Source organism: Mercenaria mercenaria, unplaced genomic scaffold (assembly GCF_021730395.1).
Source record: "Mercenaria mercenaria strain notata unplaced genomic scaffold, MADL_Memer_1 contig_1119, whole genome shotgun sequence".
NCBI classification, from domain to species: Eukaryota; Metazoa; Mollusca; class Bivalvia; order Venerida; family Veneridae; genus Mercenaria; species Mercenaria mercenaria.
In genome coordinates, this window is record NW_026459094.1 from 17,954 (window position 1) to 37,388 (window position 19,435).

The 19,435-nt window shown below is 34.7% G+C and overlaps 2 protein-coding genes across 2 annotated transcripts; one reads left to right on the forward strand and one right to left on the reverse strand.

The window, feature by feature from the left end:
• Positions 1 to 6,178: 6,178 nt before the first annotated feature.
• Positions 6,179 to 17,748, forward strand: LOC128551469 (uncharacterized). Its single transcript, XM_053532333.1, has 8 exons — positions 6,179 to 6,344; positions 8,507 to 8,743; positions 9,268 to 9,432; positions 15,025 to 15,042; positions 15,370 to 15,523; positions 16,839 to 16,953; positions 17,319 to 17,405; positions 17,689 to 17,748. The coding sequence occupies exons 1-8, from the start codon at positions 6,296 to 6,298 to the stop codon at positions 17,746 to 17,748; spliced, it is 885 nt and encodes a 294-aa protein (XP_053388308.1). The 5' UTR covers positions 6,179 to 6,295.
• A 541-nt stretch (positions 17,749 to 18,289) lies between these two features.
• On the reverse strand, positions 18,290 to 19,311 carry LOC128551470 (keratin, type I cytoskeletal 9-like). Its single transcript, XM_053532335.1, has 3 exons — positions 19,111 to 19,311; positions 18,742 to 18,749; positions 18,290 to 18,545 (listed from the first exon to the last, which is right to left on the reverse strand). Exons 1-3 carry the CDS (start codon positions 19,309 to 19,311, stop codon positions 18,290 to 18,292), a joined length of 465 nt encoding a protein of 154 aa, XP_053388310.1.
• Between the last annotated feature and the right edge of the window lie 124 nt (positions 19,312 to 19,435).

The window sequence follows — 19,435 nt, forward strand, 5'->3', positions numbered from 1 at the left end:
CGAATATTAGTTTTGTAGATTTCACCAAAAGCTAAATTTAAATGGATTTACTTATAAAAGTAGCGCTCTAACTTTATAACGTATTTCATAATTTGCATGCTGGGTAAAATTGCAGTCATGTTCACAGATATCATCTTTACTTTCAAAATCTCTAACATTTTTATCCGTACTTTTTTTTATCTGCAAAATTATCTTGATATTATGTTTAAGATAAATGATAATGGGTACTGTAGTGAGAAAACGTTTCTTTCTAATGAAGTATAGCCAAAATAAATGTGGAACAACACTGTCGTTAGGAAAGAAAACACGTAGTATGCACGTCATTTGCGCGTGTTAGTAACCTTAATATTAGATTTAGATCATTTATCTAAATCCCGGCTAACATTATGTTCCTGATTAGTGGGCACAACTTTTATATCTCTTAGATTACTATTCAATAACAAAAACAGTTAAATCACCGCCTAACATCTTCAAGCAAACAATGCCGTTTGATCTTACTTCGAAGTAAAAAACATACATCAAACACTTCATCGAGAGTTTCGATCATATCTATCTTAATAAGGATTCCCCTTGTAGGACATTTAGTAACGTTGCGAATGTCGCATTTATATATATCACATTTGAAATTAGAGATGTACACTTATCTTATGGTAAATTTTAATCAATGAATCATTTGCAAAATTTATGAATGTCGATTCCGAAACATTGTTACCCGGCACATTTGTGCAAAGTCAATCCTAAATCGTTTTAAGATTAATATAATTGGAGTGTAAGGATAGTTAACAATTCTGACGTACATCGTTATTTAGTTTGCTTTAAGTTAAAGACCTTCATTGAAACAATTTCTGTATTTCATGGGAAGTAGCTTGCTGTTTTAGTTGAGCAGGTAGTGTGTTAAAGATAAAAAAATAATAATTATAACATTGTCAAAACGATAAGATGTGAAGCGTGGAGCAGCCTTGCTTCTGGTACCCTTTTGTCTAGTATTTATCCGCATGGTTTCTGAAATGCCGCTGAAATGGTTGAAATATAGGGATTTTAGGTATTTTATGTTATCTCCTAGTGCATATATCAATGATACTTCTATGCCATTTAGCCACATAATTGGAAGAAATAGCTCTGTGACAATGTTACAATAGACCAGTGTCGTAAATAAGATACACTTGATAATAATAGACACTCTCTGTTATAAAAAGTATTATGATTAGATTAATAATTAGTTTCATAAATGTATAAAAGTGTCGGAGATTTTCTTTTGTCAAAGCACGACTATAGATTCTACATATTTTTATAATTACTTTTAGTCTGATTAAAAATATATAAACAAGATGCCGCATGAGTATCTGTTCATACATTTTTGGGAGGCTCAAAGTGAGCTATCCCCATTTACTTTAATATAACATACTATAACAAGTACATCAAAAAACTAGGAAACCAATATATTGAAAAATGATTTTATTAGTCACCTTTGTTTAACTCTTATTCGAAACGAAAAAGCAAGCGATAATATTGTGACTAATATAGCCAAAATAAAGCTGTTATCTCGTTGCTTTGTATTTCCTTCATAAATAATTGATCGGCGATATTGCTTGTCTTTTTGCCCATATTGATTTAGCATGTTCACATTCCCAAAAAAGATGCATTAAAGTCTCTCTGTTCTCGTTACAAGTGATACAAAAGCCATTAGATATTCCTATTAAATTTAACTTAGGTTCAGTAAAGATAGTTCTATAGAGAAACTTCGATTGAAATTGCTAATTACAGAATTGTATGTGATAAGAAGACATAACAGCTTTTAGTGGCGGTTTCCTCGAATAAATAGCAGATTAAACGCCAGTGAATAGTAAATATATCGCTTATAAAGCATTTTCCTTAAATCGAATAAAACAGATATAATGATTTGTAAGTTCAATAATTTTGGTTTTATCATTCTGATTGACGATAATGGAATAATGGAAAACTGATTTTAGTAATGTAAAAGGCTTGTTTTTCATTTGATTATCTAAAGACTGTCCTCAATTCCGGTATAAAATGATATTTCATGAAGAAAAAGTCTTTACGTAAGATGTTGGATGGTAAGTCCCTATGCTTCTTCTGTATAATTCCTTTTGGTCTAAGTTAGTAAATCCTATTAAGTAAGGAGTGTTATAGTATTTTTGTTGAATTTAACAATACAAATATAGATTATATGGCGACTTTCTAGCTTTTGATGGTACAGAAAGATCAAAGGTGCCATCATTTCAGGTTATACAAATACAAATACAAATACATGGCATTTATATATAGCGCAAAAACTATAAAAATATTCTATTGCGCTTTACAATTACATAACACATATTTAAAATATATACATTCAAAATATGGACAGGATTCTAGAACTTAGATTTAGAGATTTAGACATGTTTAAATACTATCTTATACCACTACTGATATTTTGTATTTTAATTATAGTACACTCATTGTTCATGAAACTGACTAAACAAATGTGTTTTCAGTTTTGATCTAAAGCTGGCTTCAGACTGAATGTCATTCAGATAGCTAGGTAGATCGTTCCACCATTTGGGACCAACAACGGCCATAGATCTGTCTGCTTATTTTGTTCGACGTCTAGGGACGTTAAAGTCTGTACCGTTGTCGAAAAGGTACAAACATTTCTCTCAGATATACTGGAGCTGTACCATTGATGACACGGAAGACTATTACTAGGACTTTGAACATGACTCTAGCCTTACCTGGAAGCCAGTGTAATTCTTTCAGAAGTTCAGCACTTGGATGTTCATAGGAATCTTTCTTGACTACGCTAGCAGCATGATTTTGGACTCGCTGTAGTTTGTTGATTTGATAGGCTGGAATTTTGGTAAATAAACTGTTGCAGAAGTCAATGTGGGAATGACCCAATCATTCAGTTGACTTTTGTGTGAGATGTTTCCGTATAGCTCTAAGGTTTCGTAACTGCACATGAGCTAAATGACACTTTTTCTGAATGTGATGGTCAAAGTTGAGTGTATTGGTCATGGTTTCACCCAGGTCTCTGACATGATCGACGCATTTTACGTCACTACCACCAACGTTTACACCTGTGATGTTCAATTTCGCTAACTGTTGTCTGGTTCCATACATAATTATTTTCAGTTTTAGACTGATTCATTTTCAGTTTGAAGGTTGTCATCCATCTTATGATTTCATTGAGACAACTGTCGAGTTGTTTGAGAACAGTTGTCTCATTTTGAGAATTTCCCGCTTGAATTTTAACGCAATCTTGTGGTCATCCGTGTATCCATAGAGATCGGCCGGATATTTCTGCACCACTCTGTTGAGAGCCGATATATACAGGGTAAAAATCACAGGTCCAGCACAAGAACCCTGCGGAACACCAAACCTCAGTGACTCCGTGTCAGATGCTGACTGTTCGACTAAAACTTTCATTGTTCCGTTCGTGAGATAATATTCTATCCATTTCAAGGGAGTGCTATGTATACCAAATTCATCTTGAAGGATTTGAATCAGTATCGGGATATCGATGGTATCGAACGCTGCACTTTTATCTATGGTTTCCAAAAGATCATTATACATTTTGACCATTTCTATTTCAACCCCATGATATTTTCTATAGGTTCTTTGGTAAGCTGGGAGGAGATTGTTAGCTTCAATATTCTTATTGATATGGTTTAATGCAGCTTTTTCAAGAATTTTGGAGAGGAATGTTTAATTTGACACCGGGCGATAGTTTTGCAGTTCAAGTAGGAGAACTTTCTTCTTCAACAAAGTTTTTATCACAGCACTTTTCCACACTTCAGGGAACACACCAGATAGCAGTGATCAATTTACAATTTCTGTCACAACGGGAGCAAGTTGTGAAAAATGCTCCTTTAAATTTTTAGTTGGAATCACATCAAGTTCACAAGTTGTAGATTTTGATGCATATACAAGTTTCAAAATATCTTTTTCGGAAAGTGGTTTGAACGCAGTAAATGTATTCATAATCACAGGTGGATTCGAGTAGGAAGAATTACCATTTTCAACTGGTATATTGTCAAGATCATTTCTCAACTTGATTATTTCATCGGCAAAGTATCGTAGGAAGTCATTTGCCAAAGATACTGCACTTGTGTGTAATGCGAGCGGATTGTCCTACGGCCTTCACAGTAAATCTGATGTAACAGCATATAGCTTTTTGTTGTTTCCTTCTTCTTCTCCAATCTTGTTCTGGTAGTACTCATTCTTGGCCCTAGAAAGTTCAGCACTATATATGTTTATTACACCACTATGTATACTTTCTTTGACAGGTCAGATTTGTCATTCATATAGATTTTCTCTATTGATCGTTTGTATTGTTTCAGCTGTTTTAGGTATCATGAGTACCAAGGAACTATCGGTCTACAGAGAATAGTTCTTTCCTTTAGAGCGGAATGTTTCTGAATTATGTCTGACGTGATTCTAGTGTACTCAGACACAAGATCATTGACATTACAATGCTGTTTAATTGTCCGAATTCTGCTTGTATTATGTCACTGGATACAGATTTCCAATTGCGAGATTTGACTTCTTTCCTGATCAAGGGAGGACGACACTGCTCAATGTTACAACTAACAAAGCAGTGGTCAGAGATGTAATAGTCTTACAAAGGTTCTGAGACATTCACATGTTTGTCTTCTAGCTTTGTGATCATCAAATCAAGAATATGACCACCAGAATGAGTTGGAGCATTGACATGTTGAACCAGTCCAAAAGATTTCGAAAACTGCTGGAATTGTTTGGTGTAGCAATCTGACTTAATATCCATGTGGATGTTAAAGTCACCTAACAGCACCAGAGACTCAGATCTGGTCGTTATTTGTCCAAGAAACTCGGTAAATTCTGTCATAAACATAATCTGAGTCACTGGGTGTCTCTCCGAATTCGGCGGTCTTTATATTCCAAAGATGTAGAGGATGAACGATTGACTACATACTTTCCATTCAGCACATATTCAAAGGACTGAAAGCTTTTTGCTGGACATGTTGACACTTTGAGATTGTTTCTGTATACATGTAATAGGACAAGTCCTCCACCTTTACGGTCGGGTCTCGAGACAACATCAAAGCAGTAACCATCCTGAGACAATTCCCCCCTGACAATGTCATCACCATCCGGCTGTAGCCAAGTTTCAGTGATCACACAAAGGTCTATACCCTCCTCCAATATGTGCTGAAGAAGACCAGCAGACTTTCCTCGCTTAGACCTTATGTTCACATGTTATAGACCTTGGTAGAACCATCCACCTTCCGTAAGCCGGCTGTATGACTTCCTCAAATTTGTGGATTTATGGATTCAGTGTTGCTATATTGTCTGGTCCTTTGGGATAATTGAGTCCATTCAATATCTTTGTTAAGCCGGTGCCACTGGGCGTGAAAGGCGTTGCACTTTCCATTTCCTCTCATGAGCAGACTCTCAGTCTGCTATTATTTTGTTTGGTTGCATTCTATGCTTCCAAAGGACCTTTTTACAGATTTTATTTCCTCACACGAAGGCACAAAATACCTCAAGCGAGACTTCTTCGAATCCACAGAAATTTGGGGCAAAAGTGAATCAAATTCGGTGACCTTCAACACTCGATAACGGAACTCCAGTCCCCACAAAATATACAGTAGGTGCAATATCACATTATAGTTTGATTAACACGTGGTTTTCTGTTGGCTTTTTTTTTATTTTGCTTAGGACTGGACTGTTGTATTGGCCTTCTCTATTAGGCTGAGGCCAATATGGTGTCAACCGACACACAAAGTCGATATTAAATCATCTAACTAATAATTATTTTATTAATTGTTATCTATTGAAACACAAGGATAAATATCAAACAGGGAATGCCAGGTTACAAAAACGCAACATCTCTAAAACGAAACTGACAGCACGCAGTTATGCACAATGCTAACACACACAACCACTCACATACAAAGCAAACACACGAGGACAGAAAGAACAAATAAGGGAACAATATGGGGCACCGTCTTTGAACGGTCAGTGGCAATAACACATCTGGGGAGCTTAAACCGGTTTATGGTGCGCACCCAATCATTCAGCTCCAAGCAACATAACTATGATTGAATGTTTTATCTAACATTTATATAATACTAAGAGAGGTCTTAAGTAGTACTTACAAACCAGTATCTTCCTTGTTTCGACAGATAACAATCAGGAAGTACCCCTGCCATGCTTATCCATTTACCTTTACTCAACTGTTTATGTCAATGTTTTAATATAAAATGTATATTTAATAATATTATTTGGTACTTCTTTTCTTTTTTTTTAAAAAAATATGTTTTTAAAACGCACTATGTGGATATCTCTGACGGCGATCACATTAGGTAAATATGATTGCATATTTTATTGCTTATGATATATTATGAATAAATTAGACAGACTATACTGCAAAATTAAACTTTATGCATACATTAAATGTTGCAACTAGAAGTAGTAAATATGCGCGTTTGTTTTAGCCATGCATTCATTATTAAGATAGCTTCCATCCTTTATGCAAACTTAATTTTACATAACTTGATACAAAATTCATGATATTTATATTCTTTGATGGAGACTGACGATGGTCGGCACATAAAAAGCAAATCCATGATTTGTCCACTAAAACGTACAAAAACAAAGTTTTATTTTTGGCATCCCCTTTAAAACTTTATTTTAGCAATCATTAACTAATATGAAAATATCAATTAGAACATGGCATATTATGCATACACTTAAAACGTTATCACCATTGTGTCCTAAACCACACAGGTTGCTCTATGGTTATGAGTTAGTTTCGACATCAACGTATATCCGCCCGCCCGCTTAGCTCAATAGAGAGAGCGAAGATCAACGGATCGCGGGGTCGTGCGTTCGAGCCCTGGACAAGGCGTATGTTCACCTTGACGATAGATAAAAGATATTGTGTCTGAAATCATTCGTCCTCCATCTCTGATGGGGAAGGTGGCAGTTACTAGCGGAGAACAGGTTTGTACTGGTACAGGACCCAGGAACACTGGTTAGGTTAACTGCCCGCCGTTACATATCTGAAATTATGTTGAAAAACGGCGTTAAACCCAAAACAAACAAACAAATTAACGCATATTTATGATGCATTTTTAGTACTAATCCATTATAATTATTTTTTTAGTATTACGTAACAACCTGTGCTATAAAAATAGTTTTCTGAACATGTAATGTTTAGTTGTTTAGCCCATAAACCATGTTAGCTTATTAGGTGCAGCACAGTATTTTCCATCTAGACGTCGCCGAATATATAACATGAACCTGGCAGTTTGGTAGGAAATCTGCCTAATATTTTTTAAAATGTAGTTACTCTAATCTCTTCATTGGAAAATGGATGCATTCCAATGCAAATTTGTAAGAAAATTGACAAAATGCTTTTTATTGTTTTTGTCTGTTAAAGATTACAAGTGTCAGATTTTCTGAATATAAAATGATATTCTAACTTAATTTTCAACTTTCTTTAACTTTAATACTTTCAGATTCTTCAAAGATCTTTTTTGTATGATTTTTCGATATCATGATATTGCTTATTTATGTACACCTTTGTTTAGTAATGATCAGTACAGAATGTTACATTCTCTTCACATAAAACCGAAATTATTAGTTTATATTTAACCCGTTTTTTTTGTGTAATTCTGCGGATACAGACAACCATATGAACGGTAAAATCTTCTGAAAATACACATAGAAGCTTAATCTTATAAAACAATATACTAACAACAATAATGTCTATTTTAAGTAAATTTTTTCAGATGATTCGTATAACTGTCCTCTACAAACTTTATAATCTAATCGATTCTAGTTCATCGTTACATCTCACTATTACAAGATAATTATTGAATATAATATTAGATATCTACTTTGTGTAAATATGTAAATAAATGGTGATGTAAAAACATTAGTTTGGACTACTGACTACGGCGAAAAGTTAATTTATAAAAGTATACATTTTTTTTCATACATAGAACTGTAATATTAATTTCTCAATAATAACACCTGAGTAATTTATTTATAAAAAAGCTATTCTTGGAATCTCAAATCAAAAAGTACTGGCCACCATGAAAATATTATTAACGCTATGGAACGGTCAGTAATCTAAGTTAACGGAACGTTATACCTCAAACATTTTATTCAGCCATGAAAGTGACTGACTGTATATCCCCAATAATCTTTTTAACGACTTTTTTGTCATGTTGTTTTTGAAAAAGCTGTTTAACAGTTTTCACCTTTCATGGCATTTCTGATTTTACGGATTTAAACATTGCATCCACATTCCTGATGAACAAGCAGAATTAGAGAATTCTCTGAGGTATTTCTTTTGCAGTTCGGCCGACCTCTGGTGAAATGTAGTAGAAGGCTAGCGATACCCTTTATGTAACAAATATTTTTGTTATATAGCAATATTTCTAATATCTCATGTATAAATTCGTTGTAATGCATGCGTTTAAGGTAGAACAAACAAACACATATTTTTTTATTTCAGGCTTGAGTACACTGACCCATGCAAAAGCTTGTAGCGGAACTGTCCGTGAGCTTACAGATGTTGGGAGAAGAGGACCTTCGTACGCGATAAAGTCGTCGTCTGAACCAACCATATCTGACTCTACATTGCCTACAGGATGGTATGTTGCTAAAGACGGTGTAAGATACTACACCATGGTCAATGGAACAGCCCCTCGGTATGCTTATTGTGGAACAGATAATCCAATTTATATTAAAGGTAAACACAATTTTAAATGATTTGTATTTCTTACAGGAAATAAAGGTTTGTATAATCTAAGCGTTTCGGAAAAAAACTTAATCTGGTCGTAAAGTAAGCAATTGACAAACGAAACTGCAATCAAGAGTGTATTTTCTGCTTAAAACAGCATCATCTTGGGCACTGTGAAGTCATTTTACTTGTATGATTTGTAACTAATAAATCTTCCTTTCAGAATTTTGTAAAACTCAATAATTTAAAAATGGATTATGCCTCAAAAGAAGAAATAATTCTTGATTTTTCTCTTCTCCAATTTACTTTTCAGTCATTAATTCACAACTTAAGGAAAGAATGGTTAATTCATATAGATCGGTAAAAAGAGTTAAGCTTTAAGCCAAAGCTTCACAAACAAGGTTTGAAATAACTGTGTTGTCATTATTTGTTGTCATACTATAATGATGTTAATGTTAACAATTGAATGTAGACGTCTATTTTGCTCTAGTGTTTAAGCACAGCTACATAAATTGTTCATGTCTTTTATCCAGATAGGATAACTAAACTGGAAGAAGGCAAGGAGTACCAAGACATAGCATGCCTTGTTAACTATGATAGCAACTGTACACAGCGATATAATGTCAAGGTTCGGCAATGTAGTCAGGAAATTCAGTATTACTTACTTCCTACTGATGGAACTAGTGCCTATTGTTTCGGTAATTCGTTTACTCTGTAAGACTTCAGAACCCTCTGTTCTAATTTAAAACTTGCTTACACATACAAACTGATGATTAGGGCAATAGTCCAAATATTGAATACAGTTTTGTAAACATTACTTCTTGTAAACAAGTCTTGGTCTGTGAATCTATCGTTTTTACAACGAATGTATATTTTTTTATCCAATTAATGTCCCCGCAATTATAATTGGAAATTTTGGCGTTACCCTATCCCTGAGTATGTTTTCAAATTCAGTGGTTCGATATGTAAGCACAAAAACAAGAAAGCATATCCAACAGGGAAAAAGCCAAAAAGGCAGCCTCCCCAAAGGCACACACGAACAACACACACACATACATACACTAAGCAAATTCGATGAATTAGTATCCCCCGCCGAAAGGGCTTGAGGTGAGGAATCGTAAAAAAATATTTCTGGCAAAAAGTTAAGGATGTTATTAAGATTATAAATATTGATGGAAGATTAAAAATGAAAAAAAAAACTGGGTGGGGGATGGGGACGCATGATTGGGGTGGTGGGCAAGACCGAGAGGTGGAGAGTGAGGTGGGGGAATGGTACAACTCTGCACGCTAATAAATATTCATGGAAGGTTTGAAAAAAAAGGAATGATTTTTTTTTGTGGGGGGTGGGGGGGGGGGCGGGGGGAGAGGGGGGGAGTGTGTGACCAAGGCAAGGTTGTGACCAGGTGTGGGTACAAACTTAACATGTTTATGCTAAATGTTCATGGAAAAAAATGAAAGAAGTTTAATGAAATTCTGGTTTGTTATGTACAAATCTGTAGATTTTTAAACAATTAAAGGGCAATAACTCTAAGGAAAATTGACCAATTGGAAAAAATGACCAGCATCATCAAAGTATGTTGGTTCATATTTATTTCAAGTTTCATGAAATTCTGCTAGCTTATTACTGAGAAATGGCTGCAGATTTAGATTTTTCATTAAACCAAGGGCAATAACTTTAAGGAAAATTGACCAATCCATTAAAAAATTGACGGGCATCATCGCAGTAAGCTGGTGTATGTTTATGTCAAGTTTTATGAAATTCTACCTGACAGTTACTGAGAAATAGCTGCGGACGGATATTTTTGGGCATTTTTCATTAAATCAAGGGCAATAACTCTAAGGGAAATTTACCAATCCAAAACAAAAGCTTGACGGACATCATCGCAGTATGCTGGTTCATGTTTATTACAAGTTTCATGAAATTCTACCTGCTAGTTACTGAGCAATGGCTTCGGACGGACGGACAAGGACAAAACAAACAAACACAGGAACACAGTGGGGCACCGCCTTGGAATGGTCAGTGGCAAAACCACCACTGGGGAGTTTAAACTGGTTTATGGTGCACCTTACCTCACTCTTACACCCACCATGTTTCAAAGTCACAATACAGTGTAAATAAAAGTTATCCCTGCAAGGTGAAACGTTATCATATGTAAAGGCAACAGAAGTCTTGCCAGGTCGATAATGTTGCGCATTGTCAGGTTTTGAAATACCTTAATGACAAATCATCATATCAAAACGACGTGACGCATGCAAAATTCAGACCTCTAGCTTAAAGGTAAGACTCACACGTAGATTTCAGAAAAAAAAGTTTAAGTTTCTTCTCTGCTCTATATCTTATTTATGCATGAATGGATATTCAAATATTTTCACACAAATATCTACAAATCACGACCCAAAACCCTCCCTTAAAGGTCACTGTTACACTTAGAAGTCAAGATTTAAAATCATTTGTCGTTTCCACCATAATGTTATGCCTGAATTGATTTTCAAACTTTCACTATAACAAAACAACGTATCCAGTTTAAAACACCCTAAAAGTTCAATGTCTTATATATAAGTCAAGGAATTACTATGGTCATTTTTCTTGTCCGCCCTATAACTACTTTATTCAAACTTTGCAGAAATATTCACCGTAAAAAGATGATTTGTCACCTTCAAGACCAATATTTCTATCTTAAAGGTCGTCGTCGCACATAGAAGTGAAGGTTATTCAACAAAATCTATTTCAGTAATATGACTTGTATGAGTCTATAACGGTGCTCTACTGTTTTCTTATGTGTTGCTTGTTCGTGTTTCTGTTATTCAGTTTATCGTCGTTGTGTGTTTATCTTTGGTACACGAATGTTACGCTATTGTGGTTTACGTTGTAGTGCGACTGTTTTTAAAGAACATGGCATTCCCTTGTATATTCCTCCTTGTTCAACTTTCCCCTTCGGATTCCTCCCCCACCTCCGACACCATTTAGCCCCTTACCAATTCCTTCCCCTTTATCAATATTTAGCTTTTAATATGAACTTAGGTGCTACCTAGAAGACAGAGCTCCATTGAAAAATCACCAGTGCCCCTCGAACATTAAAGGTGTGCTGCTGGAATTATCTGGAATTATGGATGTGGTTTTATGTCCTTTTAGATCTAAAATTTTAAGAATTGATGATAATTCATGATTTCTGAATGAATGTCTTACAATGCATTAAGATTAAATCTTGACATGCGAAAACTCTACAAATATGTTATATACGAACTAAAGAAAGTTACAGTTCTTTTTAGAAGGAAGAATGTGTCCAACTTTAAGGCAAAAATACTGCTATGATAGACGTCTGGTATGGGGGAATGAACATTATTTACATTTACAAAGCTTGTTTAAAACCCAAAAGACTAGCCATCTTCAAAAGTTAGTGATGAGAATTTTACCCAGAGAAAATCACAGTTTGACGAAATTCCCGAAAACTCCTGTTTTATTTACTGAAGTGCTAAGTTAACAGTCTATGACATTTTTATGGTTAATCTTTTAGCTCTACTGGTATAAAATAGGAATGGTAGTAGGAGCCTTTTTGATGTTTATTGATAATTCATAGCCAATAGTTTTTTTTCCTAGTGATAAACTCTGGTCAGTGGTTTTTAAGCGTGTGAATGAAATATATGTGAACGGGGAGAAGAGCATTATGTGCTTTTCACAGTTCAATGCCTGTATATTTTGTTCCCAAAACCTTTTTTAAAAAATAAGTTTTATCTACAGAAAGTACATTGGAACCTGACATCACTAATAAAACACTAGTTAAATTTCACATGAATGACTTTTTTTTACAATGCTTTCAAAACTAAAAAAACTGTAATAATAAAAAAGAAATTTAAACAAAAAATGGCTTCCTGTTAGGACCGAACTTTCAACGCGAACTATAAAAATTTTTGTATTTATTTCTTTTTTTTCTTCGTAGAAAATGCATTAAGCACTAAAATCTTATTATCAGACGCTCATTTACATTTTTACTCAACGTTCAAAGCAGTAAGCGAAACGCTTTTGGCAACCGTAAACAACAAGCGTCTACAGACGTCTTACTGATTAATTGCTATGAGCATTGTGTACCGGAAGAAACCCGAACAACACCGATTTCAAAAAAGTACCACGAATTATCAAATATGTCGTATATTATATGTATAGGAATGATATCGTTAAGCTTCCTTGGATTAGCAATGTTCATAAGTTATTAGATTCATTGGGTTTATCAAACTATTGGATTAGCAATATGCACTTCAACTTCCTTGTTTAACAATATTGTTAAAAACAGACTTAAAGATCAATTCATTCAAAACTGGTATCTAGTGATGTAACAGAATCTAGCAAATGTCTGAATTATAGAATTTACAAGATTGAATTTAGGTTTGAAAATTGTTTGAATGTATTACCTACACATTTGACAAAAATATTATTTCGTTTTAGATGTAATAATCACAAATTACCGATTGAAACAGGTTGATTTAGAAGACAGTATATTGCTAGAAAACATGCTATACGTTCTAACTCTATTAAATGTTAATGAATAGCACAGATAAAATTGCATTGTTAAAACTTGCAATATTCTGCGAAAAAAATCATGATGTCATTTAATTTGTTGGATTACGCTGTATGTATGGTATATAGTCTTATTACAGTCTTGACTATGACAGATAACATTTGTATCATTTTATTCTGTGGATTTTATGGATATGTCAAAATATCATTCCACGTGAGGCCTAGCTTATTCAATAAACTGTAAACTGCATCAACTCGATAGTAATTCTATACGCAGTTTTATTCATTTTCTTTTTCATACGTTTAACCGTAAACCGTAATGCGACGCTGTCGGTGCCGCTTGTTGGATGTTTGAAGCAAACCGTCTGAAATATTTTTCCATTACGGCTTCTTTTTGTTGTGGGCCTACTATGTAAATGCGTGGCTCTGGGGCTGTGTTTTTGGTGCTCTGTGCTTCCGAGAAATCTACCCTTATCTATTATCTTTTGTATATGACTTGACGGATATTCAAGTAACTAGGCACAGACTTGCAACATACATGTACCTAGACAGTTTGATGCGAGCAAGCTTAAGGTCAAGGTAACCGTTAGAAGTAGAACATACTTGGGTAACTCTAATAGCTATTAATCCTATTTTTTTCATAGAACATCGGACCTCTCTACAAATGAAATCTACGAAGGCTTCTTTCGAAAGCATAGAAAGCAAACAAGCGACGTAATAGTAGACTCGGTTTGATTGAGTCTGTTCGTGAGATATAATGAAATGTACCAAACCACCTCATGCTTCCTAGCCTTGCTTAAAATGGAATTTTATTACACTAATATTGAATTTTTCATGATACCAAAGGGCCAAATATGATATAAAAATATAATAACACCTTGTCAAAGGACGAGGAAACTGCAGCCGCTTTTCAGCACTATACGACTGCTTTGTGATAGTTAATAAAATATGTTAAAAAGATCCTGTTTAATCACAGAACGCAGCTAACCAACAAAATTGCAGACTCGGTTTGACATTTTCTATTTATGAAAATAAGATGTCGCTACAAGATCTGAATATCATTCACAATATGCTTTGCCTCTGAGTTAATTTCTAACTGGTATTAAAACTAGAAATATTTAGATTTTAACATGTTAAAAATTGTTGAATTCTCCATGTTCCATTTTATTCTATTAGAGTCATGTTTATAAACATCAAGTTATTGCTGGGACAGAGCGAGAAGACTTTCTAACAGTCGAAAACCGGCACTATCCATGTGGTGTATCAACAGTTAATTAAGTCGATGAAAAGTTCCTTTGAGAGCATAGAATGCAACCATGCAACATAAATTCAGACTTGACCTGTTCATCATATATGATGAAATGTGCAACAAACTATCTGAGGCAGTGTAAACTGGTTCCTGGACGGCTTATAATGGATACGCAGAATAAGCAGGACAAACAAAAACAACAACAACAAAAAAAAACAACATTTACTATATTATATTTTACTATTGCTAGTGCTATCCCTGTTATTGGCTGGTTTCTTTACGTTAAGGAAAAGTTCATATTAGCGCGACACCTACCCTAGACTTCTGAGCTAAACTCGTGTAGCATGTACGGTTACATTTCTTTTCCAAGCACATAATTTCAGTATACAAATCGTATTGTCATAGTGTCACTGTACATTTCTATGTCCTAATATTACATAGCGGGGGCATGCGTATCCAGGACATATTTCTAGTTGTTTTTATGTTTTGTATTAAATTACTAATCAAAAATATTTGTTTTCCTTACAGAACCATCCTCTGTAACAGGTAATGATATAACATTATTACTTTATTTCAATGAGTTAGCTTTTGTAGCAATTTATCTCTTAATATCTTTTTAATAAGTCTGAAATACGTCTTATATGTTCATACAGTACACTGATACTTAACCCTTGTGGGTTCAAACCTTTTTAATATACGTACAATACCCTTTTACATTTACATAATTTCAGTGTTTTGCCTAGTTTGACTACAAATCTGTGTCAATGTTTTGTATACATATAGATATGTAAGAGTATTGCCGAAATGTTTATATACATTAGATTTATGACTGATAAAAAATACTCGAGTCAAAACTTAATACGTTATTTCCAGTTGTGGCCCCTGCACCGAATTACAGAATCGAAGGTCATCTCAATGTGAGCGTGGCATTGATGTATAATCGTGCAAGTAAACACTCAGAGCCTGAATTGGAGTTTAAGTGTAACTTCGGATCGGCAAGAAATCAGTCCTTCTACGGAGTGAACTGGTACTTACAATATTTATTTGCTCATTCTATATTATTTATTTATTTATTTATTTATTTATTTATTTATTTATATATTTATTTATTTATTTATTTATTTATTTATTTATTTATTTATTTATTTATTTTGTTTCAACAATTTACATTTTCTGATTTATAGCGAATTAGTATTGCACCAATTTAACCTAACAATTGAAACTTTTATATATTTTTCTTCAGGGCAATACCAACTGAATTACAATCATGGTTTCATAATTATTGCTTGCATTTACATTGCATTAGTGCCGTTTTGGTACTTAGCCATAGTTCTATTTTTGTTTAGCTCTATTTCTCTCTTTTTTTTTCAGGAATATTTTGTTTGCAATTATCAGCGACTTAATATCTAAACAACTGAATTAAGCTTCATTTCCCCGCCATGATAATACTAACTGGATGTATACCCTTTTCTGTGCTTAGTCATTTTTCTCCAAGTTAGACTTCAGCCTTCTGTTCAATTTGTGTTCCTTGAATATATTTTGTATTTCCCTACTGTAAGTGGGAGTATAGAAATCTTGTGCATACACTTGTGTATCCGTCCATCTGTCAGCCCTATCACATTCCATCCATACAATAGTATTGTTTCTTATAGTTCATTATCCAACCCATTATCGTCTTGTCCTTCTTTACTTTATGTTTTTACTTTTCTTTTAGTTCTTTGTGATTCTCTATATTATGTCTTCAAATGCTTCCCCCCCCCCCCCCCCCCCCCCCCCTCCAGCACACATACATTACCACCACTTTCTCGATCATATCCCTCTAAAACGTTGTGGTTTTTTTGTGTTTTTTTTTTTTTTCTTGTTTTTTTTTCTTGTGTTCTTGGTACTAGCTTAGTATCCTTATTAAGACAGCCACATACCCATCTTTTAATCAATACTATACCATACCATCCCTCACTTTTCACACACATGAAAGATATTTTTTCTGTTTCGAGATTCTTGATATAGTCTTTTAGTACTCTGTCATCTGCTCACATAATCAGCGAGCGCCACTCAAGCCAATACCAGCCCAATCCAAACAGCAAGCATTTTATCTTTTACTCTTGTTACATCAATAATAATTTGCTAGCAGGTGTACGCCATGTAGGCTATATTCGTGATTATGAAACACGTGTGTATCATCTAATGGAAATATTTTTTCACTTCGATTACACAAACATAACAATGCAAATATTTAAACGTTGCTTTATAAAAGTTTCAAACTTGAGACAGTTAGAAATGTTTGAGTACAGCAGTAGATTATTACTACTTATATGCATATAGTTTATATCTTTATCTCTTAGGGTTATAAATGGACGAATTGAAAAGACTTTTAGACCAGTGAAAATGAAAGATCTAGACAGCACCAACCTGAATGAAACTACACTCCGATCACTAGGGTTTTCATTTGGAATATCGGTATGTATGTCATGAGTTGATGAATCGTATACTTTGGTTATTGAACGTTTGATTTATGTTAATTTGGTCTTTCTCATTTTAAATCTAGCAGTACAGCCTCCATACATTTAAAAATAAACTTACTTTTACAATTCGACCAAGAAATTATGTCGAGAGTGCCACACAGGCTACTGTCTATAACATACGCATTCGATCTCAACATGTAAAGAAATATCCCATCATACATGCCATCAAAACGAGATAGAATTTGACAATTATGTTGCAAAATTACGGGTATATAATAGTGTAGTACAAGTGATGTAATTGATTTGCCGATTTAGTCTTGAGATTTTATTTACACCTATTAAACTTTGATAATAATATAGATCCAGTGTGCAGTGAGGATATCTAGCACACCTACAGGAAATCAGACAAGTCCTCAAATGAGCGATACATTCTACGCAGGAGTAAAGGTAACAACAGTTTCCCACAAATATACTTGCACTTTTGTAAAATAGGTGTATTAGCGAAGTCATTATAAAGGTTATCCTTCAGCTGCTTTTACAGCAGCCACCTTTTACCTTTTCTTAATAAAGATACAGCACTGTTGAGCCGTATATGTCACAGAACGAATATATATAACACGAGTTAAAAATTCGACCGAATATATCACACTTGTTATGTGTGTGATATATTCGGTCGAGAATGAAACGTATAATTATGATACATAATATGTGATGTATACGTTTGACTTAGATTTCCATAGGCACACCAAAACGAATATCTCGCATGCAGAAATGGGCAAAGAAAAATTAAATTTTCAACGAATATATCGCATTTTTACCAGTTTGAAAAGAAAAGTAATTTTTAAAGCATTCAAATTTTATTGACACAGCATAGGTATGCCTCAAAAAGATTTTGCTAGATTCGCACGGCCGACCGGACAGATCAGATTGTTCCCAAAATATTGTTCGGGAACTGGACCTGTGTGGTCGGGATGATAAGTCTGATGTCTTTAATTAATATATCATTTCCGACCGAGCGATTCGGAAAGTTATCGACTGCGTTCGTGCGACCGTTTGGGTTGCATTAAGATAACATTCACAAGAAGTTGCAAAATGTCGGTAACTGATCGAGCTCTATTAACAAGAGGTCTGAATGATTGTTATAGGTCTACTTTGATCGGCTTTTTATCCGATATTTTTTATATGTAAAAAAATGAGTAGGTTGGTACGAGTTTCTGAAAAAGTCGTGAAAACTACTCTTTACCTTTTAAAAACTGATCGGAAAAAGATCGAAAAATAATACTGATTTGCTGTGCGAAATCGCCTCCGATCGACGTCATCTGCTGTCAAGATTAGTTCGAACTACCACCACCACTACTATTACTATCACTACCACCATCACCACTACCACCACCGCCACTACTACCACTAACACCACATCTACCACTACCGCCACCTCTACTACTACTACCACTACTACTACCAACATCATTTCTACTACTACTGGTACCATCACTTCTACTAATACCACTACCACCACCATACCTACCACCACTACTAACATTACCAGTACCACTACAACCGCCACTGCTACTATTACCACCAACACTAATATCAGTAACTCAACCAGTATTAACACCATTACTATTACTGCTACCACACCACTATTACTACTACCACCACCACTACCTCCACCACTACAACTACACCACTTCTACTACTATAACCACTACTATCACAACCACTACTACAAGTACCTACGGAAGCCTGTATGGGGCACCCTGATGATGGGATGATGTCGTACCTGTCGCTCTGCACACCACAACAAGCCATCATAAATATGAAGAAAAAGCTCTTTACACCACAGCATGCTGTCTTAAGATATGTCAACGTGTCGAGTTATTTAATCCCGACAAAATAACATGTTATATATATCGACATCAAGTAACATGTCTACCGACATACTTCATGTCGACATACGGTATACAACGCCAAACGTTGTCAAAAAAACATGTTAACAAACCTCTGTAAATATGTCAATTTGTCGTGTTATTAATGCAACTTTATAACATAACTATACCGACAAAATAATATGTTGTGTATGTCGACTTCTTGCAACATTCCTTCCGAATTTGATTGGTTGTGTCGATTTGATGTATATTGGCATGCATACCACCACTATTACTACTACCACCACAGCCACAACCACTGCCACCACTACTACTGCTACTACCACCACTGCAACCACCACTACCACTACCACTTCTTCTACTACTATAACCGCCACTTCCACTTTCACCACTACTTTACTAACACCACTTCTATATACTTCTACCACCCCCACTACCACTAGCTCTACTACCGCTACCACCATCACAACCACAACCACTACTTCCCTTTTAAATTTCTTTGTTTAATATCCCTTGTCGTACCGCTGACCAACCAGTTAGACGTCATAATAATAAAATTAGCTACTAAATTTATTTTATGGACTGCTT

What these genes read in the sequence shown, in the direction of transcription:
- LOC128551470 (XM_053532335.1), bottom strand. Translation starts at nt 19,311, where the DNA reads ATGGTGGTAGCGGTAGTAGAGCTAGTGGTAGTGGGGGTGGTAGAAGTA.
- LOC128551469 (XM_053532333.1), top strand. Translation starts at nt 6,296, where the DNA reads ATGTTTTTAAAACGCACTATGTGGATATCTCTGACGGCGATCACATTA. An exon ending in TCCTTCTACGGAGTGAACTG is followed by an intron (nt 15,524 to 16,838) that starts GTACTTACAATA and finishes TTTATCTCTTAG; the next exon opens with GGTTATAAATGGACGAATTG. An exon ending in CATTCTACGCAGGAGTAAAG is followed by an intron (nt 17,406 to 17,688) that starts GTAACAACAGTT and finishes CGTTTGACTTAG; the next exon opens with ATTTCCATAGGCACACCAAA.